Source organism: Bombus impatiens, unplaced genomic scaffold (assembly GCF_000188095.3).
Source record: "Bombus impatiens unplaced genomic scaffold, BIMP_2.2 scf_1183, whole genome shotgun sequence".
NCBI classification, from domain to species: Eukaryota; Metazoa; Arthropoda; class Insecta; order Hymenoptera; family Apidae; genus Bombus; species Bombus impatiens.
The window spans coordinates 14,867-41,604 of NT_177602.1; the positions used below are offsets into that span (position 1 = coordinate 14,867).

At 31.7% G+C, this 26,738-nt stretch overlaps 3 protein-coding genes across 7 annotated transcripts; all 3 read left to right on the plus strand.

The window, feature by feature from the left end:
- Nucleotides 1-246: 246 nt before the first annotated feature.
- On the plus strand, nt 247-3,611 carry LOC100742685 (putative fatty acyl-CoA reductase CG8306). Its single transcript, XM_024371190.2, has 7 exons — nt 247-621; nt 1,362-1,613; nt 1,727-1,976; nt 2,050-2,242; nt 2,309-2,548; nt 2,642-2,899; nt 2,984-3,611. Exons 1-7 carry the CDS (start codon nt 430-432, stop codon nt 3,120-3,122), a joined length of 1,524 nt encoding a protein of 507 aa, XP_024226958.1. The 5' UTR covers nt 247-429; the 3' UTR covers nt 3,123-3,611.
- Nucleotides 3,612-5,427: 1,816 nt separating this feature from the next.
- On the plus strand, nt 5,428-14,897 carry LOC100742805 (putative fatty acyl-CoA reductase CG5065). Its single transcript, XM_024371191.2, has 8 exons — nt 5,428-5,658; nt 5,737-5,857; nt 11,032-11,239; nt 12,729-12,968; nt 13,132-13,396; nt 13,619-13,921; nt 14,074-14,281; nt 14,365-14,897. The coding sequence occupies exons 3-8, from the start codon at nt 11,045-11,047 to the stop codon at nt 14,666-14,668; spliced, it is 1,515 nt and encodes a 504-aa protein (XP_024226959.1). The 5' UTR covers nt 5,428-5,658; nt 5,737-5,857; nt 11,032-11,044; the 3' UTR covers nt 14,669-14,897.
- A 4,009-nt stretch (nt 14,898-18,906) lies between these two features.
- Nucleotides 18,907-26,727, plus strand: LOC100746398 (putative fatty acyl-CoA reductase CG5065). Of its 5 annotated transcripts, none has more exons than XM_033323731.1 (9): nt 18,912-19,398; nt 22,618-22,880; nt 24,744-24,907; nt 24,993-25,128; nt 25,195-25,394; nt 25,464-25,623; nt 25,794-25,984; nt 26,101-26,358; nt 26,428-26,727. In XM_033323731.1, the coding sequence occupies exons 2-9, from the start codon at nt 22,665-22,667 to the stop codon at nt 26,561-26,563; spliced, it is 1,461 nt and encodes a 486-aa protein (XP_033179622.1). In that variant the 5' UTR covers nt 18,912-19,398; nt 22,618-22,664; the 3' UTR covers nt 26,564-26,727. The 5 variants fall into 5 exon arrangements, with proteins under 5 accessions (XP_033179623.1, XP_033179622.1, XP_012247208.1 ...); XM_012391785.3 differs by having other exon boundaries at nt 18,913-19,402; nt 25,464-25,716; XM_012391787.3 differs by having other exon boundaries at nt 18,913-19,398; nt 22,651-22,880; nt 25,464-25,716.
- Nucleotides 26,728-26,738: the final 11 nt, after the last annotated feature.

Below are 26,738 nucleotides of genomic sequence, written 5' to 3' on the forward strand. Positions count from 1 at the left end.
TGTGTCAGTAAATGTTTAATTACACTCTTTAACATCAGTCGATGATGGTCATGTGACGTGTGACGAAATTAATAGTTTTCACGCGTACAAATTCATTTATTTTTATATTTTAATATACACGATTGCAGTACATACAGAATATTGTAATAATTCGCACGATAAATAATTCAGAGAATTAGAAAATCCGTATTTTCTGAACTTCGTAACGTGTACGTCTTATTATCCCTCCCATTAACATAGCAGAGTTCTACGAACATTCTAGTTCAGTTTACGACGAACCACTGGTGAATGTACGGCATATCGTACTTGCGTTGTCCAGTAACGTTTCGCCGTATATTTTACATTAACGTGATTTATTTTTCTCAATCCTTTTCTCCATCGATTTTCGAAGCAATTATCGAGTAAAACACTGTATAACGTTAGATTATAATGGCATCGAACGTAACAGAATTTTATAACGGTAAAACTGTGTTTCTCACCGGTGGAACTGGATTCGTTGGTGTCTGCCTGATCGAAAAACTATTGAGGTGTATGCCCGACTTGAAAAACATTTATGTGCTTCTCCGACCGAAAAAAGGGAAAAAAATAGAGGAGAGATTGGAAGACATTAAAAAGAATTCGGTATACTAATACATGTATACTCAAAATATAGATTTTTTTCGTCATTATCTCATCGAACGAAAGAGACAACCTCTGATATGATAACCTTCAATTTAACTTCTGACCAATATTTCTTTTTTTTAACTAAAAGATATCAAGGCATTTAAATATCTTTAACTTATTAATACCTTGATGAACGCACAATCAACTTTATTTATTGTACGGTTTTCTTTCAACATATGTTATTACCTTAAATCATAGTCGTCATATAAACTCTCTCTTTTTTCTCACTTTTTAGTTCTTGATATAAATATATTTCTTTTTTGTGTATGACCACATACTTATGATTTGAACCTTAAGTATGTAATTTCTTTCTCTTAGAAAAATCGAGTGTTATGTAATTTTTCGTTTTATAATACTTTCTCTACTTAGAATATTTAAATACAATCGTAATTTCGTTTTTATTTCGTATTATGAATTTCTCTAACTTTTTCCATTTAAGAATTGTTTACTTATAATTTGAAAATTGGTATATTATTTTACAGTAGTATACATTATTCTCAACTCCATAAATTCAAAAACACAAAAAGTGATAATAATACAAAAACACTGTTTTTTTTAAATGTATCTTAGAATTAATTTATTTTAAATCTATTCACAATGAATTATCTAATTGGGATATTAATAAAATATAGAATTAATTAGTTTGGCTTTTGAGAAGTTCATCTAACAACATATTTATGTTTGTTCTAATATTTTAGGTATTCAACAGATTAAAGGAAGAGAACAAGACAAATCTTTTTAACAAATTGATTCCTGTAGCTGGTGATGTGGGAGAAGAAAATTTAGGCTTATCATCTGGAGATAGACTGACTCTTGTTGAGGATGTTAACATTGTTTTTCATTCTGCAGCAACATTGGATTTTGAAGCAGATTTGAAATCTAATACAAATATTAACTTATTAGGTACACGCAGAGTCGTACAGCTTTGCCAAGAAATAAGAGATTTGAAGGTAAATTACTTCTATATGTTATCTATTAATGTACTTTTAGACAATTATATATCATAACTTAATTCATAGTGTTCTGTTTATTAAATAAAATTTCCATTAACTCCTTTTTTCAGGCTTTAGTGCATGTCTCTAGTGCATATGTAAACTCAGTGTTGACTGAAGTGGACGAACAAGTCTATCCTGCGCCATATGATGTAAATGAATTAATCGCGTTAGTAGAAAAACTGGATATTGAAACGTTAAAACAAGAAACCCCAAGTATATTAAAGGATCATCCAAATTCTTACACATTCACAAAACATTTAGCTGAACATGAAGTTAAAAATGGAGGTATTCCTGCTGCTATTGTGCGTCCTTCAATGAGTATGTATATTACATGTAAAAATATTTCTATTTTCCAAAAAAATTATATATTATAAATATTTTATATTTGCAGTAACAGCATCATGGAAAGAACCAATTCCTGGATGGACAGTATCAAAGAATGGTATACAAGGATTTTTAATGGGTGCTAGCAAAGGTGTTGTAAGAAGATTACCAGTTGTAAAAGACATAATTTACGACTACATTCCAGTGGACCTGGTTATAAACAATCTCATCGTTGCAGCTTATGCTGTGAATCAAGATAGGTGTGGCAAAATTTACAATACTTAAGTCACTTAACTATTATATACAATAATATCTTCTTGTTACAGTAAAGGAAAGTTAAAAGTGTACCATTGTACATCAGGTACACGCAATCCATTCAAATGGGCTAACATCGAACCGAAAATCAATTATTATTTACATAAATATCCATTACAAAGTGCAGTTTGGTATCCGTATCTTAAATTGCTACCTTCGATCTTCATGTTTAGGCTCTCTGCAATTTTTGTACATTTAATTCCAGCATATATTTTGGATATGGTTGCAAGATTAACAGGTGGTCGACCAATGTAAGTTATAAATTATGATTACTTTAATACATAATTTTTAATGTATGTAAATTGTATTTACGATATCAAATCGATAAAAAATATATTTTTCAGTTTGGTACGATTACACACAAATGTTAATAACTCATTGGATCGTCTAAAGACGTTTATTTTTACCGAATGGAAGTTCTATAATTCTCGTACGATAGATTTACATGATTCACTATCAGAGATTGACAAAAACCTCTTTAATTTAGATATTAAGCCACTGATATGGGAAAGCTACTTTATTGATTTGGTACAGGGAGTCAGGCAATATTTAAATAACGAATCCCCAAAATCATTGGAAAAAGCGCGTTCCAAAGATAAGATGTAAGTACTTATATAATTTTTTCTTTCCTTAAAAAGAAAATATATGTCAATAAAGAAGTCATTACCTATTTTTTATATTTTTAGTCTACTGGTTGTTCATATTGGCTTGCAAGCTGTATTGTTAGGACTTGTTTGGTGGCTGGTCAAAACTATTTTTGCCACTTCTTGGACTGCTGCTGGTTTAGTTGTTCCTATTACTTATCTTCTTTTTGATGAATTATAGACTACATACATCATTTAATTAAAATTAATAAATATCTCCATTTTATATATATACAAACATGCATATATCGGGTAAGGATATATATTCTCCGGAAGTTCTCCGCGCTTTTTCAGTGTAATTCATCAAGAGTACACTCAGATTTTTATACACTGAAAGTGATCAGTGCGGTGTTGGGAAGGACAATTGTTTATACATTATTATAAAATGTTTAACTTTTTCTATAGTTTCATACGATAGTAAACTATGCTGGAGATATTATAATATATATAACCTACAATAACTGTCGAAATATTTTATTTCTTTTAAATTATATTATAAATTTATTCATTGCTTTGTGGCAACAAGATAAAATTTGCTTTGTACCATTTCATTTAATCGTTAGGAGTTACAAAATTGTGACTCATAATTTATTAATTTTCAAATAAATATTTCTATATGCAAACTTTTATAACGCAAGATCTAAATATACCATAATAAAATTAGTCTTTATGTATGTGCATTATATTTTATTTTCCTTCGTTTTCATAACCTTATCCTAACATCAAATAAAGTTGCATGAGAAAGACTTTACGTGAAACGCAATTCATAAGTAGTCTCTCTTCGAAATACATTCATTTTATAATCGTGATCGTTATCATGAAATGCAACATAATATACGGTACTTCAATAACATGAACAGTGAATATATATACATTACTCGATAAAACAAAGAGATTGAATCACTTTACAGTAAATCATCGTAAAGGTGACTGAGACAAAGCTAGTAAATGTTGGAAGAAAATGCAGACAACGAAAAATTATCAACATGTTTTGCCTACGAAACCAACACGTATAAATATAGACAGTGTCAATAATAACTTGCGCGTAATTCAAATTCCGCGCGATTTCATTCAAATGAATTCAGATATGGAATCCTCTGGTATCCTTTCAGAAGAATAATTACAAGACAATTTTTTTGCGCAATCTTTAATAGTATATTTAATTTTACTTTTATTTATATAAAACATTTAACATTATTCTTCTGGATACTTAGAGCAACAAGTAAATAACAAACAATACCTTAATTAAAAAATTTGATTAACAAGTTCAATTTATATTGGAAGTTTTACAAAAAAGAGGGACTCTTAGGCCTACCTGGATTAATTCGAAACTGATACGATAATATTATAATCTTGAACTTTATAAAATCATGGTATGTAAGTGGAAAAAGAAATTGACAAGAAAATATTCAGCACATCTTTGTGATTTCCATCCAAGTCACAACATTAGAAGCAGAATTTAATAATATAAATGAGTAAAAACAAATTCTAAAGGAATGTTATCTTAATACAACGTTGGTCCTTAATGAGGTAATGTAAGGTCTCTTCTTTAGTCACAGTCAGTTAAGATGACGAGAAGAAATGGAGGACAGAGGAGTGAAAGTAAAAACAGGATAGGAAACGCAGTTTGTTTGTTTTATACTTATAAAATATTTTAAACGTTAAACTTTGAAATAAATTAAATTAAATAATAATATAATTTCAGCGTAATGTAATAATAAAGAATAAAATAAATAATGACTAAAAACTAATGACTAATAAAGAATAAAATAAATAAATGATAACGCGAGTTTAACACATCAACATTATAGAAATAATTTATTATTCACAATATAATTTTGCAACAAATGATTTTGAATCAAAAAATAATAATCACTGTATTTTGACCAAGTATTTGAATGACAAAATCTTTTTACACCGACGTATCAAAATATAGGTCTTCTAAATAACGTACAAGCTCAGAGGCTAAAGCGAAATAAGTTCATACATTTTTATTGCAACTTTAAGGTTTTCCATTACATAAGTTGACAAATTGATTGTGCGAAAACTATCAAACGCATCGATCTAAAATTTGGTACCATATTTTAGTATGACCAGAACATACTTATCACAAAGCCTCGATATTATACGATAATTTTAACTAAAATTATAAACGATTTATGAAAAATGGACTTCTTCGTGCCTTCTACTAATTTGCAACCTAAAAACTAGACATATTGTATTGTATAATATTTTTTAACATATAAAGCGAAATATGAAAAGAACTCGTGTTTTGTTTCGTTTAATAGATACTTTGTTTATGAAACCTCGGAGAAAACTTGTTCGAAATTTGTTTACTTCGTCCTAAATATTGTTCCGGATCTTGTCATGCGAAAACATTTCTACCACATGCTCAACTCACTGGATTGGTGCGTTCACTTTTGTTCGGTCAGTCTACCTTGAACGTAACCTCCAAAATTCGACTATAAATACAATGACTTCTTCAGGGGCGAATGTTGAATCATGCAACAAGTAATAACAGATACGGAGCGGGGTGAACTGTAACTAAATGAGCAGATACGATCAGTCGGTAATCGCGTATCTTTACTATAACTCGAAAAGTTACCGGTTTCCTAATCGTACTTGGAATTCTATAAAATTCTCGTCAGACGAGTGAACACCAAGTGAACGCGCACGCAACTCTGTCAGAACGTTTCGCTCCTCTTCTGTGATCGAAGGTCTTATTCTTTGGTTTTGCCACCGCGATCGTTATGCTCGAATTTAGTAATGCTCAAATAGTAATTTCTTTGTTGTAGATACTCTGCATCTTTTCTTGTCACTTTTAAATATTATTAATAAACTCAAATTGTGAAAGACGGTTCTTAAGCGGTGCGTGTTGAGGACTTTTTGTGTCAATCAGCTCCTGTGATATACTAGGTACGTATTAGAGCACGATATAATATCGAATTAAGACGAAAGATATGCATTGAGATTTATGTTTGGTAAATTATGGAGAATAATTGATAATATATAATGAATAAAAATCAATCGGGAAATTTGGAACATTATGAAGTAATTGGTTGGATCATATAAATTGCATTGATTTATTACGAGAATAAGTATTCTCGTAAAAGTAACCTTTTACAATCGAAGGATTTGAGAGGAAGAAAGATATAGGGTTTTAATTCAAAATTACAAAAGTTTATTATTGGTATTAGTTGATTATGAATTTACAGTTCAAATTTATAACATGAATTTATAAAGTTTCAAAAAGTGATTCGATTTTGATCGATCCTCAGCTTGTTCCTATTGTTTTATTCAAATTATTCATATAATTCAAACACAAGTGGAGCGGGCCCCTGAACACAGCAACCTTCAGTTACCAAGAAAATGTAGGTGTCTTCGACAAAATCGATATTGTTTTTTATTGAGATTGAAATACGACTGTGCATTTATTATTTTATTCTCCTCGTATAATTTTATTTATAATGTTACGGAAACAAGTTTATATGGTATAGAAAATGTTATTTCTTAAAAGATACAATTCTTTTAATTTTATCGATGGTACGATTATACGTTTCCATTGGTTCTGTCCTATGCAATGCCAATAGAATAATTTTAGCAGCTTTTTAAACGAACGATACATTAATCGACAATTATACAACGCTTGTTTTATTAATTGTTTAAGGAAAATCGATAGTACGATTTCGATCTTATCAAGTGAAACTAATCCAATGAATTGCATCGTGTAACAGTATATTGGCTGGATGAAATTTCGCAAAATGTCTAAGTCGAAAGAAAAGTACCTGAGGTAATCCTCTAATGGCCTCAATACCATTGCGTAGGTTGAACTTAAAAGCGTTTGCAACCAGTAGAAACCAAAGTAGTAAAGTGTTTACGATAATTGAGAATCGATGCTGCGGTCTTACCCACAAGGAATTGCTCTCTGTTTTTGCATCACGACAAGCACGATTACAAAAGGATGATAAGACAACATTAGAAATAAAAATAATGGAATTATTTACACGTCAAAGTGGATGACACTAGATGCAAGCCTGTGTCCTTTCCAATAAAATATTCTGATATTTCGCAAGCATTAGGGGAGCATTACAGCTAAAATTATATCGAACCTAAAGAAAATGCTATCGATTCAAACTTCTTATTACCAAGTATAATATCAAACTTCGACTAATTATAAATAAAATCTACGTAAGAGTTGGAATTAAAGATCTATGCCTGACATAATTTTAATAATTAAACCGATACTGGACTGTGAAGGACACCAATCGATAAAATTACCGCGTATAAACGATACGATTATATGGTTCATACATAAATTCAAGAAAATTCACGCGAGATATTCCAAGATTTTCTCCCGGAATAATAAAAAAAGTTCAAATAAATAACGATAAGGGATAAGGTATCTGAGAAACGTAAGAAAGAAAACGTACAAGGCATAGAGATGCTTTGCCAAAAATTGCAACGAAAGTTTTCCATTAGGTAAAACAAAGAAGGAGATCATTTTCACTGTTACTTTTATTTCAAGGCATCCTTTTGACCGTAGTAACTTGAACCTACTTATCTAAATGACAATGATATATTCTATAAATGATGTAAATATCAAATAGATTCCATCGAATATATACAGGGTGGTTGGTAACTGGTGATACAAGCGGAAAGGGGGTGATTCTAGGCGAAAAAAGAAGTCGAAAATATAGAATAAACATTTTTCGTTCGAGGCTTTGTTTTCGAGAAAATCGACTTTGAATTTTCGCTGGGTACGCGTGCACTTCATCGCGTCTCGTTATAACGGATCTCACTGTAGATCGTTGTCTCGATTGACGTTATTTTTTTAATTTTTTAAATTTAAAAATTTTTAAATTTTTATTCTATATCTTCGACTTCTTTTTTCGCCTAGAATCACCCCCTTTCCGCCTGTACCACCAATTACCAACCACCCTGTATATACAAACCACTATCTATTTATTCGTATAGGAAGTTCCATCAAGAAGTAATGAAGGATCTGACTTTATCTCGGTGCACCAATCCAAGGTTAATAATGTAATGTCTTTTCCAAACATTTTATTTGATGGAACATATTTAAAGATGCCAGTAAATGTCGGTTAAACGTATTAACACATCAGCCAGTAGCGCGTTAGATAATACCACAGGTTTTCACTAACAAAAACCAGTTCATGAATATGTACTTGACGTTATTTGCCAGATAAGTTAAAAAATATGTTACTATCTTAGAAAGCAAAGCATTTACAGTAAGACGCAAATTAAATCGGTTCGATACAACGTAAGATCGTTAAATAAGAAACGATTGCTTGCTACAAAAAAAGGAAACAGTAATGAAAAAAAAAAGACAGTTGACGATTATAAATGATAACTGAGCGGGAAAGACATGTTTCGATGTCTACAGTAAAAAATTGAAAGTGCTGAAACGAGAAATCTGTTAATTCTGAAAACCTACCGTCGGGATAAAATTCTGTTTATGGGACACAGGGCGTACGATAATTGTTCAATTACAATCTTTAACACGATTATCGTCGATAATGGTTAAATAAGGAACTATCGTAAGAAACTAATTATGGTTAAATAAGAAATTGCTCGCTATAAAAAAGATGACAGTAATGAACAAAAAACTGACGATAAATGATTATAAATTAAAATTGCACGAGAGAAAACATGTAGTTAACGGAAGTTGCTCAATTTTACTATGCTATTCGACGATTCGTTTAAATTGTACGATGCAGAGAGTAAAGTGTTTTCTCTGTTTTCGCTGTAAATCGACAATTAATAGGAATCAATTCCTTAATTCGTATCTACTAATTTAATACTCGAAAGTTTAACAAGATTTAGCAAATTTAATAAATTTAAAAAGGAAAAAGGATATAATGGAGGAAGACCTCCAATTGATGTGCTATGCACAATGCATATGATTCAATAACCGGTTTCGAAGCTGAAGGTTTGCTTTGTAAATTATCTCGCGTAAACGTACCACAGTCATAACGTAAAATAGCTGACGGTTAGAACGTAAACGAAAATTTCATTACAAATATTTGCCATGAATTGCACATTTTGGTCATCGAAGAGTCAATCACAGTTGTGACATGTTATGGAAAATTATTGTGCTAACGGAGGAACTTGAGTGTTTCTAATTTCGATTACAAGCAACGAAAATAGTCGCGTCCTAAATCAGGTGACGAAAAGTCCGACGATTTTTCGATTACGTTACGCCATAAAATAATAGAATAATACACGGTACACGAAATCAAAAACCAGATCGAGACGTCTTTGTTGTTCTCATCGATATTCTACGCACGAACAGTAGCAAGCAAGATTCCAGAGAAATGCTCGCAACACGTTGCGAATATATAACAATGTTCGTGAATTGCTAATAATAATGTGAAGAGATGGCTGGTCTATAGCGTGTCTATGCCGTTTCATGAATAATAATAACAGGTGCTTTACATATCCTTGTTTCGAAAGTGATATATCTCGAAAGCATTAGTTTTTCGAAAAAAAAAAAGAAAGAAATAAAGAAGAATTTCTGAACGTAATAAACAACAGTACGTTAGTTAGTTAATCGACTTTATCAACAAAAAAGCTAATGTTCGTCAAATATCTTACTTACTATATCACGTGCAAGGTTTTTATAACGTTTAGCCCATAACTCGAAAAGATAGTGATTTCCATGAATGTTTAAATCGAATGGAATTTTTTGAATGGAAAAAAATGAAAAAAAGCACACGTTTCACGTTTTGCAAACGGAATACGATGTCGTCTAAAATATCATCGATTTAATCCGTGTGCTAATTTTATCTTCTTTATTCTCGTATGAATAACCAAGATCGAGCGGTCATTTTGTCATATGAATTATGGATTTCCGATGATTCCAAGATTTTTAAATGTTACATATGGATGTATGAAAATCCGATTAAAATAGACTGCATCGTAAAAATCATAGAAAGAATTTCTTCCTTGAGCGAATGCATGGGAAAATTTACATTTCCATTAATTCCAATCATTTAATAAGATCGAATGAAATTTGTAAATATTATTGAAACATAGGTAAATATATTGTTATGTGCAAATTATTAATGGAGAAAATTGTATGGTTTCCTTCTAAAATAACACGAATGAAACGCGAAGAACACGTCGAAAAATACGTCAATTTGTACCAATTAGTGTTATAAATATATATGTAACTACAATTTCATAATCGTCGATTTGTAGAAAATGCAAACACATACAAATTTAATTGCACCAATCGGGCGATATCAGGCTCGAAGTGATTAAATGAATAATAACATTCAAATTATTGATTGGATTTGATCGCTGATATGCGTAATGAAACTCAAAGGAAATCGCAATGACTATTTAAAGGCAACGAAGCAGATTAACATACAATTGCTGTATTTTTAACTAAACTATTCTAATTTTATTCGAACCTAGTCGAATTGTACTAAATACTATTGCAAATTACTTTCTATATAATATAATTTAAATAATTAGAAATATTATTACCTAAATAAATTTCTATAAACGATCGCTTTATTTTGCATTTGAATAATGGTTCATGAGGAACACGGGGAGAATTTTCTTCACGGCGAGATTTCTCTCGTAAATGCTATTTCCATAATCCTCGAACTCATTTACTTTCAAAGCTTTCAACGCGCTAAGGAGCTATTAACGTATAAAAAACAATCTTTCTTTAGCGTAATATCGATGCGCAAGAACGCATTTACTGTCTTTTACATTTTCCTTAAATTTAAGAAACAAATTTTAACGCTAGAAAAATAGGATTTGTTCGAAAATAACTGAAAGAACGCAGCGGTGTTATATAACGAATCTTACGTATGTTCAAATGAATATCGAATAAAGGTGAGAAGAGCATCTAGAGTACGTCTCGATGAAAAGAAAATCTCGTCCATAAATTTACTCGAAAATAGACTCTCTCTTTCTCGCTCTATCTCAAAAGATATTTTCGACAATAACAAGACGAGGGAAATAAAAAATAAAAATATTTATACGAGCGCAGCTATCTTTTATAAACACGTCCAACCACTTTTTCTGTTTCGTTTCATTGTCATCTTTTTGTTCAGCATTCCCTGAAATATGGCATCAGACGTAGCATCGGTGTCTGCCTGGTTCCAAGGACGAAACGTGTTCGTCACAGGTGGTTCCGGATTTATGGGAAAAGTCCTAATTTACAAACTATTGTTGAGCTGCCATGACCTTGGAAACATTTACGTCTTGGTCAGGAAGAAGAAAGATGTCGATCCACAATCACGATTGAAGCTCATGATGCAGGTATGATGTAGTTTGAATTATTCCAAGGAATTATCGTAACTCATGGCGGATTCAAATAACATCTACGAGCATGATTTAAATCAGAAACGAAACGACATTTCTTTTCTGAAAGATGTGTAGATTTCCCAGTTGAAAGCTTCACGGGGTAATGTTAAAATGTTTTGTGCATATGCTGTTTGAGAAATTGAGGAAACGTTAGAGATTTGAAGCTTATCTCTGTCCTTCTTTTTCATTAGACTTTCAGTTACCAATGCGACAACATCGAACTGTTTTACCGTTTAAGGAGGGAGTAGAACTTTACAGACTTCGTCGTTGTTTCCGCACATGCATTCAATCGGAATGTGGTATTTGGAATCTTAGATAAATCGATTTCAATTTAATACGTGTGCTTGTTTACTGGAAATTTTTTATTGCTTCGCGTCATCGTTTTTTTTTTCGACCTCCTTTTGACGACATTAAACTGCACCTGCAGATAATAGATTCTGCGAAGAAATAGAAGATTGCAAAAGTTATTTAATTCTAATGGCTTATAAAATCTATTTGCTTCTGTTGTTCTTTATGACACCCTTTGTTGTGATGTGTGCAACGTATATCACACGTAGATGGTTGCCGCGCAGCATGACTAATGTTACCAGTAACACGAGATAGGAAGAAAACATATATACCTATCATTCACGTTGTAGGCCATTGGATTGTAATCATTCATCGATTATAAGACACCGCAATCGATTCAAAGGTTTTTTTGCAGATTATTACGGAAATCACGCAACTATCTGTTTTACGATATTTTTATGGTATATAAATGTATTTGAAATCTTTTCTTTTCCAATGTAATTAATAGTTTGCGTTATTTCTCGTGCTATAAAATTGACTATTTGATTAACGGTACTATTCACCGAAGATTTCTTTAGATGTAGCGACTGTAAATAACACAGACCATATAAAAAATATCATAAATCTAGTGGAGAAATAACAGAAGAGCAAATTTCTATTTCTACGTTAAACTTATCGTTTTGTGGCTCTAGTTAATATTATGCAACAGTGGTACAAAAATTGTCAATTTATACTGACAACTCGATAAGTGGCACTTCTAATACGTGTCAACGAAAATGAAAGGTACGGTTCAGTTTATGGTATATGATAATTTCAGTGTATACGTTTTTACGTGTTCTAGAAAACCAGTAGAAATAAATACATTCACGGTAAGAAAAACGTAAATGCATTTATAGGTAAATCATTAAACAGCACTTTTACATAGTAAATAAGTTTTTTTTTTTCTCGTTCACGATCTAATCTTTTTTTATATCTCCTCTTAATGTATTCAATGAATAAAAAGGATTGAGTATTGGAATAATTGTTTATTCATATTTGATAATCTCGATCATGTATGTATTATGAAATATTTCCATTTCTTTTATGTATTATCAATTTATTATTATATTCATGTTACAATTTATAATTATAGATCAATTTTCGATTGATTTTTTAGGAAATTCCACTTAAAATGATCGAAGAAAAACATCCTGAGAAATTGGAAAAGATTATATTGATACCAGGTGATACAACTTGTAAGGGTCTTGCCTTATCGACCGCCGATAAGCAGAGATTAATGGATGAAGTCTCTGTTGTCTTCCACATGGCAGCAAACGTCAAGTTTGACTTAACGCTTAAAGAAGCGGTAACGATAAATACTTTTGGTACCAAAAATGTTACAGATCTTGTGAAACAGGTAAATACTTAATCATTTTAATATATTATCATGAATATTTAAAATTTCTTACTATTATGCTATGTATTATAATAGAATTATTACATGTTATAATTATAATAAAATTTGTTTCACTACCTTTTTGATTCGTAATAAGGGAAGTTTAAAGATATATTATTCATAGCTACCTCATTTAAAATCCTTCATTCACGTTTCTACTTCGTACTGCCACTGCAATGAGCCTATACTTGAAGAAAAATATTACCCGTGTGATATGGACCCCGAAGAGATCATAGAAATGGTAAATACTAGACCAGATGACTTTCTGGAACTAATGACACCGACAGTGCTACGAGGATTACCCAACACCTACTCCTTTAGCAAGGCACTCGCTGAAGATCTGGTGCAGAAATGTGGCGTACCTGCAGGGATTGCAAGACCTTCAATAGGTAAATGCGCAATTTTGAAAACGTGTACTATTATATGTTAAATATACTGAATTTTGAAACTGTTCTCCCATAAAAAAATGGAGAATACGACTTACTGTATTCTTCCCCTATGATCGTTATATGATTTCAAAATAAATATGCTTATAATATAATGCATATGCCTAGTACGTTATAGATTTAATTATTATGTAAATTTTAATTCGACGTCAATTTTAATTTTAGTGGTTGCATCGTGGAAAGAACCAAAACCTGGTTGGGTAGATAACTTGAATGGACCAACAGGTTTAATGGTAGCTGCTGGAAAAGGTGTAGTTCGATCGGTGCTTTGTAACTACGATTACAAAATGAACATAATTCCCTGTGACATTGCAATTAATGCGATTATCGTACTAGCGTGGAAAGTAGGGAAAGAAAACACTAAGAAACCACTATTTATGAACGTTACCGATGGTATTGAAAACTCAATTTCTTGGGGTTGGGCTGTAGATACTGGCAAGAAATATACCACAATGTATCCCTTTACAGGTTAGTGAGGGAAGAATAATATACTGTTTGAATTAATCTGTCCACTTCTAACTAAAATGTACTTTCGTTTATTTTATGCAATAGTATCTGTTTTATATTTATACGGTATGGAATAAAAGAATAAAATGAATAACCTAGAAATTTTGTTTAAGGTGTGCTTTGGTATCCTGGTGGAAGTCTCACTACATTAAAGTGGTTTCATTGGTTGCGTGTGATCTTATTTCATTATATACCTGCACTTCTCATAGATAGTTTAGTTCTTCTAACTGGAAACAAACCGTTTTTAATAAAAGTGCATAACAGAATTAATCTTGGTATTAAACTGATACAATATTATACTACCAAACAATGGAACTTTCCGTAATTACGTTTATTATAAAATAACATAATAATAATACGATAATAAGATGCAAATGACTAAAAATTTCGTTTTCTCCTTTCAGAAACGACCGTATGAAAGAATTGCAGTCTGAAATGAATTCCTCTGACAAAGAAGAGTTCTTTATAGATACAACAGAAATAGATTGGGATGAATTCATGTCAATCTATATATTAGGCACCAGACAGTATTGTTTGAAAGACGATCTTTCAACAATACCTCGTGCACGAAAAGTTCTTAGGTGTTTGTATTTCGCCGATTGGTTGGTTAAAATTGGCCTCGCGATTTTTTTCGCGTGGTTTATATATTTGTGGATATACTCGTTTGAAGAACGAATTGCGGCCGTCTTTGAGGTTAACGAGATCTAGATTTCCCGAGATTTAAATATTCTAAAATAAATTCAAATTGACCACCCAATAAGGCAATATTTGTTTTTTATTTCTTTTTGTTGGTGAAATAGAAAATATTTACAAATATTTCTAGGCTGAAATATTTAATTAAGGTGTAGGCGAAAATTTAGGCGAAAAAAATTGTATATAGGATAAAAATATGTTGGTTTTTTATAACTTTTGAAAGTGTTTGAAAATATAATATTAAGACGAAGCTTCTATTTCGTAATTTCTGTATTTAAGAATGTATTATCCACTTCTATCAACATTTCGGGCATTACCAAGTCCATAATCGGCTCGATAAAGTCTGCTACATTGTTACGCCCGTTACATAAGAATCGAAATTACCTGACTAAAGTTACATAAGAATAGCCATTTAAATTATCGATACGAACAAAGATTCTGCACGAATGTCAGAAAAAATATGAATCTTTTACTGATAGATTCATAAGAATATTCATAGAATTCGTAAAATATTCAAATTTAAATTATATTGTAGATCTATTTACTACTCTTATTTGGCATTAAGAATGGCATAAATATTCAATGAAATGTTAACCTATAAACTGAGGAAAATGAGTTGACACATCATTCGAATTGCTAATATTTCTAACGAAAAATATTCTTATTTAAGAGTCTTCCATCCGTTTTAAATAATTTACCTACATTAATGAAATCAAAATTTTTACTATATAAGTTCTTAATTAAAGGGAAGTATAGTCAACAGGTTAGAAATGAATTAAACAAGAAATCATAGAAAGAATAACGCTGAAATAAAATTGATAACCCTAATATCATTTTTAACTAGATCTAACCTTGAATGTAGAGAAATAAATTCAACAAAAATAACGACTAATACAAATACCAGTCAATGGGTGTGAATAATTCGACCCTATTTTTGTGATGCATCTTGGACCAACTGATGACAATGACTACCTTCAGACGAAAACGAAGACTAAACGAAAAATGACGAAGCACATTGCGAACACGGTAATACCCCAAAGATGTCGAAACATGACACTGTAGCACTCGTCCTCTTTCATTCTCACTCGTGCACGTGCGTTCCTTCTTCTCCCTCCTCTCGCAACATTACCATTTTCACTTTTACTTTTGCGGTACAGCCCTCACTCTTCAGCCATCGCTACAGGTGTGCTGGCGCGTTTCTTTTTGAATAAAGATTGCTCGTGCACGCACGCTTTCGCTCCGCGTCATTCCTCATGATCGCACTTTTACTTTTTGTTGCTACGTCTTTCGTACCTCCTTTTCGTACCTAGAAACTTCTCTTTTCTTAAATTTTGTCACTTTTAACATTAAGAGAAAGACAATAAACATTTTATTATTTATATATGGTAATATTCTTCATTTCTTTCTATTCGTCTTTATAATAAACAAGTCATCTTAAATATTAACGAGTAAACAAATGCTAGGTAGGTTATACTTAAATAAGTAATCTGTTAAGTCACCTTTCTTAAAAATGTTCTTAAAAACAACGGTAATTATTTGATCATTTATATAGTGTTAGGTTAGTTGTAATTAAAGCAATATGATGACAATAGATAAATATACGTTGTCATGTTGCCGTCAATAGAAGTAAACGTTAATATTTATGAAATTACCTGAATATTTTTAACAATTGTAAAGACAAACTAGTTTAAGATCATTCTAATGTAGGGCTATGCCTGCATTAGTTATAATGAAACGATCGCATCAAACAAATATTAAGTTCTTCTTCTGGTAATAACAAAGAAGTCGCTCTGCAGTCACGTCGCCACATGCGCGAACGTCCATAGAAACGAATGCCCTTTCGTAAGCGGTAAAATTGTCACTAGAACGCGTATAACCTTAAATAATTAATATAACCCCAAAAATTTCAGAGATTTCGCAATAATTGTGATACCGCTATAAGTAATGATATATAAATAACTGTCCCTCGTTTCTCGCTTGAGGTCAACCTGTCTGTAACAATTATGTAAGAAATTCTTCATTTCTTGCTACTTGTAAATGGTCCATTATAATACTGAATCAACATTTTAGCTTTTGCATGAAAAAGCTAATCAATCATTGGCTTATTATAATACTTTAATTAATGTGTACTTAAATCGTACTTAAATCAAATTTAGTTAAAAATTCAAAGCATTTGCTTTGTACAATAAATGTAAGAAGATGGTGTACCACTATTAGGAAATCATTCCGTATACTTTTCTCTACTCTATTCTACGTTACGGACAACAATCTTAATTAAATTTAACATATTCTCAATAGATTGGTTAAGAAAGTAAAATTGAATCAATTAACAGAGGACGACATTATTTGATCGACAATCTAATTGTTGGTCAAAATTTATGAATGGTAATCACAATATTTATGAGAAAACTAAAATGTGAATATTCTTTATTAATAAGAATATTTTTTCGTGTTAATAAAGAATAGGGTATTTATTAATAAAAACATGGCTTTCTCAGAATTTAAATTTCCAAATATTTCTCGCCGCAAATTTAACCATTTAACGAATATTTTTTATTACTATAATTTTAATGTTCGTCCTATAGCATAGTAAATTTTTGCTAATGGCATGATTTACTTAGATATAAATGTTAATCGATCTTGTAAAATATTATAGACAAGCACTTCAAACAGAAAAAACTTTAAAAGATGAAAAATGAGGTGTAACAAATTGTCTTTTCCTCTTTTAATTCAATGTGAGAGGTTAATAGTTATTAACCTATTTATAGTTATTAACTTATTTATGGATTTGTGTCAAGTATATGATTAAATATATTTGTGAAGCAAGTAAATATACGAAAAGAATTGTAATTAAAAATTAGGGGATGCAGAATCTTTAATCGATATAATTAAGGAAAACAGCTGGCCTCTTGTTATTTATAGATAATTCTCATTTGCCATGAATGAAGTTCCGGTTGCCACTCGTTATTCTGGTTCTCAAAGAATTTCGAAATATCCTCAACATACACGGGAATTAGATCCCCTATGCTTCAATAAAATCATGACTGTTTCCACTTTTCACGAGACATATTGGATTTTAACAACAGATCGAATATCGAGGATAAATTCATATTACAAAACATCATATAAACGAAATATCACAATTAAAGTTAACATGAAAGACACGAAGAAAACTAATCACTGTTTAAATTATTCTACTGTAATAATACAAAATTTTATAAAATATCTATGATAAAAATGTAGTAGAATAATAACAACGAGCACAACGTGACAACTGTATTCAGAAAACTCACAGTGAACTTTAATCAAACTACCATCTTAAATCTATATTCCAAGGACTTTTTTATGAATATAATTTACTTTGCTTATTTAAATTCTTTAAAGGATACGGTCATAATAAATTGAAATACACATACAAAACTTTGTTTAGTTAAAAATTCAATTACTAAATATCCTAAATAAAACGTTCAGCACGAGTCATATACTTTCTTATAGTAATTTTTTTTAATATATATATATAAATTAACAAAAGCGTGCATCCAATATATCACTGTGTTGAAATTACATATGACTAATATCAAGTTAAACAACTGAAGAAGGAGAGGTTCCAGCGTAAGCTCATTTCACGAATTACGTAAGGGCTTGTAAAGGCAATTTGACAAGACTCGGCGCACGTACATAGATATACAAAATATACAAAAATCCATTTTCCCTCCTGTTTGCTACATTAACGTACAATCCGTATAATATAACATAATCGAGATACTTCTTGAAAAGAAAGGATCTATAAGTAATCACACATGTATATATAGACTAAAGTATACAGGTTGTCCCACAGAAATTTTGTCAATATGTTCTGTACGTATAAGAATAAAGCGTCATGTAACAGGAAGTTTACAAGTGCTTCACTAGAAAGTTACCACAAAAATATGAGATATGACATGTATAGATAGATGTCAATACACATCTCTCGGTTTAACACAGGACAAAACAAGATACATAGTGTTCATTGTACATACTGATATGTGCAAAATGCTTACACACTTTTACCTATCCATAGAAAGCACTGGCAAAACTCGTATACTAAACTACAAGACACTCCGCATAATATACATAATTTAGAATATAGCTTACATAGTCACGAACATTATGAATATTTATATCAGTAAGTACATAGATAATCAGTGTATTTTCTAATCTAATAATTGAATTAACAGAACCGATTACACATTAAACGTAAATTCTTCCAACGTGATTCACTCAATTCTTCGTTTCATCTTGTCTCAAAAAGCTTTTCGATTTAGTTTTTTCAATCTGTATCTCACATTCATAAAATGCTTCTACAGATCTGGCTAAAACATAGAACAACGTATTCAATTCATATTTCACGTTCATTAAATAATTTTGAACGATTAAACTGTATGATAAAATGTAAAAAAAAAAGAAAAAAAACCGAACAATTACGTGATTCAAAGTTGGATAATATTGAGATATTCTTGTAAATAAAGGTGGGGAGAGGCAAAGAAAACTGAATGTGGGGCTGCATCGATGATCGTCCAAGGAAATATTGGGCCAACGTTATGCCTTCTCAGTTTATACCGAGCTCACCGTTCAGGTAACACGTATCGACTGTAGCCGGTCACTCTTCAAGTCTCGTTTCGTTTCGTTCCGTTCTCCAATTGTTCACTCGTGGCCAGTCGTATTCGACAAAGGATTCGGATAAAGAGGAATTTTCTTGCATTTCTGTAAGTAAGTGCTTGACATTGTAACCAATGGCTTTCTTCTTTCTTCCTTTTTGCTTTGCTTGTTCCTTTCGAATGATACACTCGCATAATATGTTTTGACAGTGAGTCGTCACTACAGAATAACTCTTAAGAGTTACATTTATTATTACACGCAAAGGTTCTGTCTTATTATCTTGATATTCCTTCGAATGATAAAACGAAGTAAAGAAGCTTCGATCTTGCTTATCGTACATCCTATACATGTTACGGTGCTCTGTATAATTTACACAAAGAATTAGTCGAGTATGATACCGGCGTTTAAATTGGCAAGTTACATTTATATTTTCAAAATTATTAATTCTTTTTGCGTAACGCTGTATTTCGTAATAAGACGAGTTCGTGCTAGAAATAAATCTCTGTTTTCTGAAAATGGACGTTGAGTAAGTAAAAATAGATACACACGATGATATATAATTCATATGATATCTAATTGATCAATGTCTGACATATAATGTAAATTTAAAAAAAAAAAAAATTGTAATCGTAACTGCTAAAAACTAACGAATGCCAAACTTTCTAAGTGAAGCAATACTCGAACGTAATAGTGACCGAGATTTTATAACGTGGAACAGAGTGATTCAACGTATATGTGTATCGTAGTACTTTAAAGTTACAAACAAATTTATGATCTGTACACTGACTATAAAAAGTTATGTGCTCAAAATACAGAATATTCGGTTCTAATCTAGCGTTAAATGTTATATACTTGGGTAGTCTTGTCAGTATTAACCGCCGAACAGAGCAAGATACCAAATGTGGAATACTGGAAATGCGTGGATATAAAGCAGTAGTTGAAACGTTACAGTTAATTTTGATACGAAATGTTACTTTTAGACTGATGCATTTTTTTACATTGCCCAATATTGTGTATCAAGTACTTATCTTAGTACGATTAAGTAATTATCAATACTATCAGCAGTACTCAGTGTTAAGTACATCGACTTGGCTGTTGAATATTTCATAAATACCGAATATTGAATGTCGAATATTAAGTACACAATGTGAAGTGTCTCGTACCTGTACGTATCAACAGAGTAAATATCTCTAACGTGTACTGAGTATCAAATATTACCTAAGTCCAGGCAATGAGTGTCAAACATCAAGTACCTGAGCATATTGAATGTTAAGTACTTATTAAGCGCCAAAGTGACGAATGCTAAAAGTGCTGAAAAAAATGACTAAATATGAAACTAGTATCTTTTCAATTATCAATGAACGGCGAATTTTTACTCAGGTTTCTACTTTTATAAACCTGATTAGACGAAATCTAAGTAGAAATTTATTTCATTTGCAATTTTATGTTCCCCATAGATGTATAAAATTCCGCGGTCTCGTTAATAAATAACAGATATTCATTTTCTATGATTAACACGGAATGTCCAGTATCCACGAAAGGTATGAGAATTTGAAAGGTACGTGAAACTATGAATAGGAATGACACATCAATGGAATGATTTAGGAATTTATATTTCGATACATATTATATGATATACCTCAGGGTAACAGAAAATTCCAAAGACGCGAGATTTTACGTACTTTCCGATCGACGCTATTTTGTCGATTACGTAACGATCAATGTCGTTTTAAAAATTGAGAATTAGAAATGTTTGGTCCTTCCGTCATAAAACGTTCTGCGAAGAGCAACGAAACAGAAGCTGATATTCTCAACAGAGAAAGAAAGAAGAAAAGAATTCTCAACAGAGAAAGCGAGACGTTTACCATTCCTCTTATTGCCAAGGTTCTTTTTTCTAAAGTAATCAAACTTCATACGTTTCAGTTTCTTTGTCAATACGTTGTTGCGTCTCTGCATCGTCGTAAAAGTTATTGCAACATCGCCTTCCAAAGATTCTGCGAACATAATTTCCTTTCTTTTATACAGGGTTCATTTTCAGAGGATCTGTTACACTCGTTGCTTTAAACATTAGCCCGAGTGTCATAATTAATAGCCGCTAAGCAAATGTAGATAACATTGAAAGGATAGAAGCAAAACTTTCAACGTAATTTGTTTGATTTTGTCTTGTGAATATTTTCTTTCACGGAAGACCACCCGATTATATTTTATATTTTTAAGCTACAGAAGCGTATGATAATACAAAGATGCAGCGTGAACCGAACATTCGAACAAATGCAACCGTATGCTCTTTTATATAAAAATCGGATGTAGATCAACGTAGAAAACGTATCATTTGCCCAGTCTCATCACGAACACTCTCCGCTATGATTGTTTCGTAAGTCAACCTGTGTTTCTCTAATCTACTCCAATTATTCGATACTCATTGTCTTGACATCCCCATTTGATGATCGCATGCAAACTGTCTGACTTTTTTTTTTTGTCATTTGTTTCACAGAAGCAGTCACATAACTGAGTTGTTATGTGCGAAGTTAAGATATATTACTGTAATTTTCAATGACGAATCTCGGTGCGCTACGAACACGCAGATTTGTTTGCCATGTTCTTCCAAATACTGTAATTAATACTTGAACGAATGGCGTAATCCTTCCTTTTATTTCGACTCTATCTCGATTACTATTTTCTAATTGAACAAAAAACAGAAAAATAACTGCAAAAGAATGGAACGTGAAATTACAAAACAAAATTGGGGCTATTACTTCCCTTTCTCTGTATCCTTCGAAATACTGCTTCATTGAAAAATGAAATACCATGATTGTATTACGCGTTATCATAATAATTAACGACACTGCTTTGGGCATGCTTTAGAAAGTAGAATTTCGAAGGAATACGAATATACTGTAGTTTGAGAACGAATAGGATAATAAAAGAAAAATACACGTTGTTGTGACAACTTAGTACACATAGTACACATTTTGACAGCCGTAGAACGCCTTCTCCGCTTCCTTCGTGTGATTTATAATTTACGCTACAATTTTCGTTCCAGTGGTACAACTCTTTTTTCCGGTGCACTATTTATGTCACCGTTTTTTTGCATATATATATATATGCGATATCTCTGTAACTTCTTGACATAAATCTGACATGGAAATTGTCTTCTACTCGTAACTTGTTATTTTTGCCTTTTCGTTTAAACGAGCTTTTAGCAAACGAAAAATCGCCATAATTTTGCGAAACTGGACGATAGACCAGATTTCTCGTCATAAAATAGGAATTTCCTTGCAAACGAAATTTAATAATTTTGTCTCTCTCCTTCTTTGTTCATATAGCGAACAACAGTTTGCCAAAATTGAAAACTTTAGTTAAGTACAAGACGATGGCAGAATCAAAAACGGAGGACATCCCCGATAGAATAGCGGAAACATTCGAAGGACAGAACATCCTAATCACCGGTGGGACTGGTTTTCTTGGAAAAGTCGTCATCGAAAAGTTACTCAGATGTGTACAGAACACGAAACAAATTTACATGTTGATCAGGACGAAGAAGGAAAAAGATCCGAAACATCGTTTGGAGGAAATCTTCAATTCGCCGGTAAGATATCTCTTTCGTCGCGTAAAATATAATTAACTTGTGTTCGTGGGTCGTGAATTCTTAATTTGAGTTGGTTAATTAAATTTTTTAATGGAATAAATAAAATCGACATTGTCGTACGAGCATTCTCCATATCCAAATCTATGTTTTCAAACAGAGTCAATACCAGCGAACATATAGAATTGTAGATTGACATTCAACAAATATTTTACACCGAAATGTATTTAAACGATGCAGACGATATTGCATAAGTACGAAGAACAAGCAATTAAGCCACATGCGTATACGTAAACAGGTTTCTCGTAACCCGTTTTCTACGTAAGAGAATTCTTCCTGACCTAATTTTCTGGCTAGAGATATTTAGTCCACTGTTGCCATACTCTTCAAAAGATATTTCAAAAATCTACAAATGCAAGTCTTGCTAAAGTTGCATGGGAACTCATTTTCGTCCCAGTTTCCTCAGAAACTGTTACAATTGTTGCGTTAGGAATACATACATTTTACTGTTTTTAATTTATATTTCAAACACAAACACGTAGAGAAAATTTAATTAGTTAAGTGTTACGTATCGCCTGTGCGATAAAGATAGACTTAGATGTGTGCAATTTCTTTAAAGAAGTTGTTTTCACTGCTGGAAAAGGAAGACAATTTTTTTAGACACGATTGTGTAGAAATATCTAAAGTTTCAACAAATAATAACATTCCAAGACGTTATAAAATACTCTATGTATTTACTTTTGCCAAATAAGAAAATATTACTTAAACAATGACCTTTCTTAAATACGATGACGAAACAATGTCACATAGTAGACTGCAGACGAAAATTATACACCAGTGAAAAGGCCACGAGAAAGAATCCGATCTGTACAGATGCAAGATGATTGATATTGCGCAAAGAATCGTGTTCTTCGCATATTCTTCGAATGAAATTACAGCCATCATTCCTGAAATTATTATTACATCGTGAATTTTTCTTCGCAAGAAAGAAAGATTTCTTCTTTCACTTATATGAATTACCAAGAGTCAATCGATCACATATTATGACACGGTTGTAAATAACATAGAAATAAAAGAACTCACGTAATAGTCAGTGAAATATTTTGTGTGTAACTTATAATGTCATGTTTGAAAAAAAAAAAAAAAAAAAAAGAGAAATTACTCGTCATCCGTCGAGTCATCTTCATTTCCTGCGCAGTGGAACATATTTCGAAATTACGTTCATAATAATTGTAACGTGAATCGCTGAAATTTTCGTGGATTTGGTTACCAACAACGAAATGCACCACGTGTAAGTAAAAGTAAGGCGGTGCGTTTTGTTACGAGACAAAAATCCGAGAAACTAAGTCAAGGCCCTATAACATAGAGAAGAGGATAGCAAACGTTATTATTACCATTATTATCAAGTCTCGTGTCCGGTGAAAGTTCTTATTTTTCTTGTACTGCTGTATTATATCATATTTTTCCTGCTACTGGCCTCTGGACCCCTTTCTAACATTCATATATACGTACACTCAACATAGGCTGAAGAATTTAGTTGTGAATTACATATACCAATTAGTGAGAAACTGGTTACAGATGAAATTTTTATAGAGGCATATGTCATGAATAGTATTCAGTAATAATTATATATATTAGTATTCAGTAAACAATAGTATTTGAATTTGGAAAAAATTTTCTGACAAACGTTGAATTAATTTTTTACTAACAAGTAGAACAAAGTAAAATAGAACCCAAGAATCCAAGGATCAAAAATGAATCCATTGATATATTAAGCTTTAAATTTTAAGAGGTCAGTCTCATAAATTGAGCAAAATAATTCATACAAATGTAATTCCACTCTGATTTAGAAATCATTTATTTTAGCTTTTTGAGAAAGTGAAGAGGCAAAGGGGTGCAGAGGTACTTAAAAAATCAGTAACTGTTGTAAGTGGAGATGTATCATTACCTGGGCTTGGAATTTCCTCAGAAGATAGAAAGATGCTTTGTGAAAAGATAAATATCGTGTACCATGCAGCTGCCACAGTACGGTAACGTGGTGCAAAATGAAGTATATTTGGATTATGTGTAAATAACTTGAAAATAATATTCGATTTAATCATTGAATTGTTACAGATTTGATGAATTGCTGAAGAAAGCGGTATTACTGAACACACGTGGTACAAAGCAAATGTTAGAATTAGCCAAGGAGATGAAACATCTGAAACTGTTTGCTCATATCAGTACAGCATATTGTCATCTTGAAGAAAAGGTACTATAACATATTATACTTATTTATAGTAATATATACTTGGAGTAATATATAATTTTCTTCTAGATTTTAAGAGAGAAACCATATCCACCACCTGCAGATCCTCATAAAATAATCAAATGTGTTGAATGGATGGATGATGATGTAGTTGAAGCTATGACAGATAAAATTTTAGGACACCTTCCCAATACGTATGCCTTTACCAAAGCTTTGTCCGAAGGCTTGGTTGAAGAAGCAATGCCACATATTCCAGCAATTATATTAAGGTATAGATAAAAATAATTTTTGCAGAGTATAAAGTATTTTTAATTGCGGAAGATTATTTTACCCCCCAGACCAAGTATAGTTATACCTATATGGAAAGAACCAGTGCCAGGATGGACAGACAATATCAATGGTCCCACAGGACTTTTAATTGGTGCTGGTAAAGGTGTTATTCGAACAATGTATTGTAATGACAGTAGTTATGCAGATTATCTTCCTGTTGATATTGCGGTAAATGCAATTCTTGCCAGTTCTTGGAATTTTATATATTGCAAGGACCATGAAAAGAGAGTTTATAATCTTACAAGTAGCAGTGAATTTAAGGTGTATTATCTTTTAATAAAAGTAATTTTGGATAATGATTTATACATGTAGTTTATAATTCAGTTTGTTTCATTTAGGTATCATGGGCAGAGATTATTGCCAGAGGTCGAAAAATAACAGAAAAGGTACCTTTGAATGGGGTTGTTTGGTACCCAGGTGGCAGTATGAAAAAATCGAGACTCATGCACAATATATGTGTTCTACTCTTTCATATGATACCCGCATACCTCATAGACGGACTTATTTTTCTTGCAGGCTATAAACCAATGTAAGTATACCTAAGTACATCTAAATATTGCAATTATTGAACTACAGATGTTAAATTATTTGCAAATCAAAACACTTTGACCACATTAAAGGACATAAAACTCTTACTATAAACAGTATGTGTCGTGTACAACGCCGAATACAAAAAGGTTTCGAAGTATTTGAGTATTACGCCAACAACCAATGGGACTTCGACAATTCGAATATATTCGAACTAAGGAATAAACTTAATCCTGTGGAATATAAGAAATATCAGCTACACGGGAAAGACATGGATATAGACGCATATTTCGAGACATGTATACGAGCAGCAAGAATTTACATTCTAAATGAACCACCGGAAACTTTGCCAGCTGCTCGAAGACACTTGAGGATGTAAGATCTATTTGTGAAATGATTCTCAGATCCTATCAATTTTAATAAATTTTTATATTTCTGTTGCAGCATGTATTGGGTTGACGTGATTACGAAGATACTTTTCTTCGTGTTACTAATCTATATGGTAGCATCCTGGAGTGAAAGTTTCAGAGCACTGCTAATAGGGAGTTGGTTATTTGTTACTCGAACTCTGTCGCACTAATTAATGATCTCTAGTTTTTAATACTTTTAGCAATTTAAATTTTTCCTACGACCAAATAAACTATAAATTCCTTTTTTTTTGTTTACTGTTCCATACTTTTTTTTTGAATTAATTAAAATAGTTCATAAAAGACATTGCATTATACAATTATTTTTTGAATAAATGTTTGCCAATA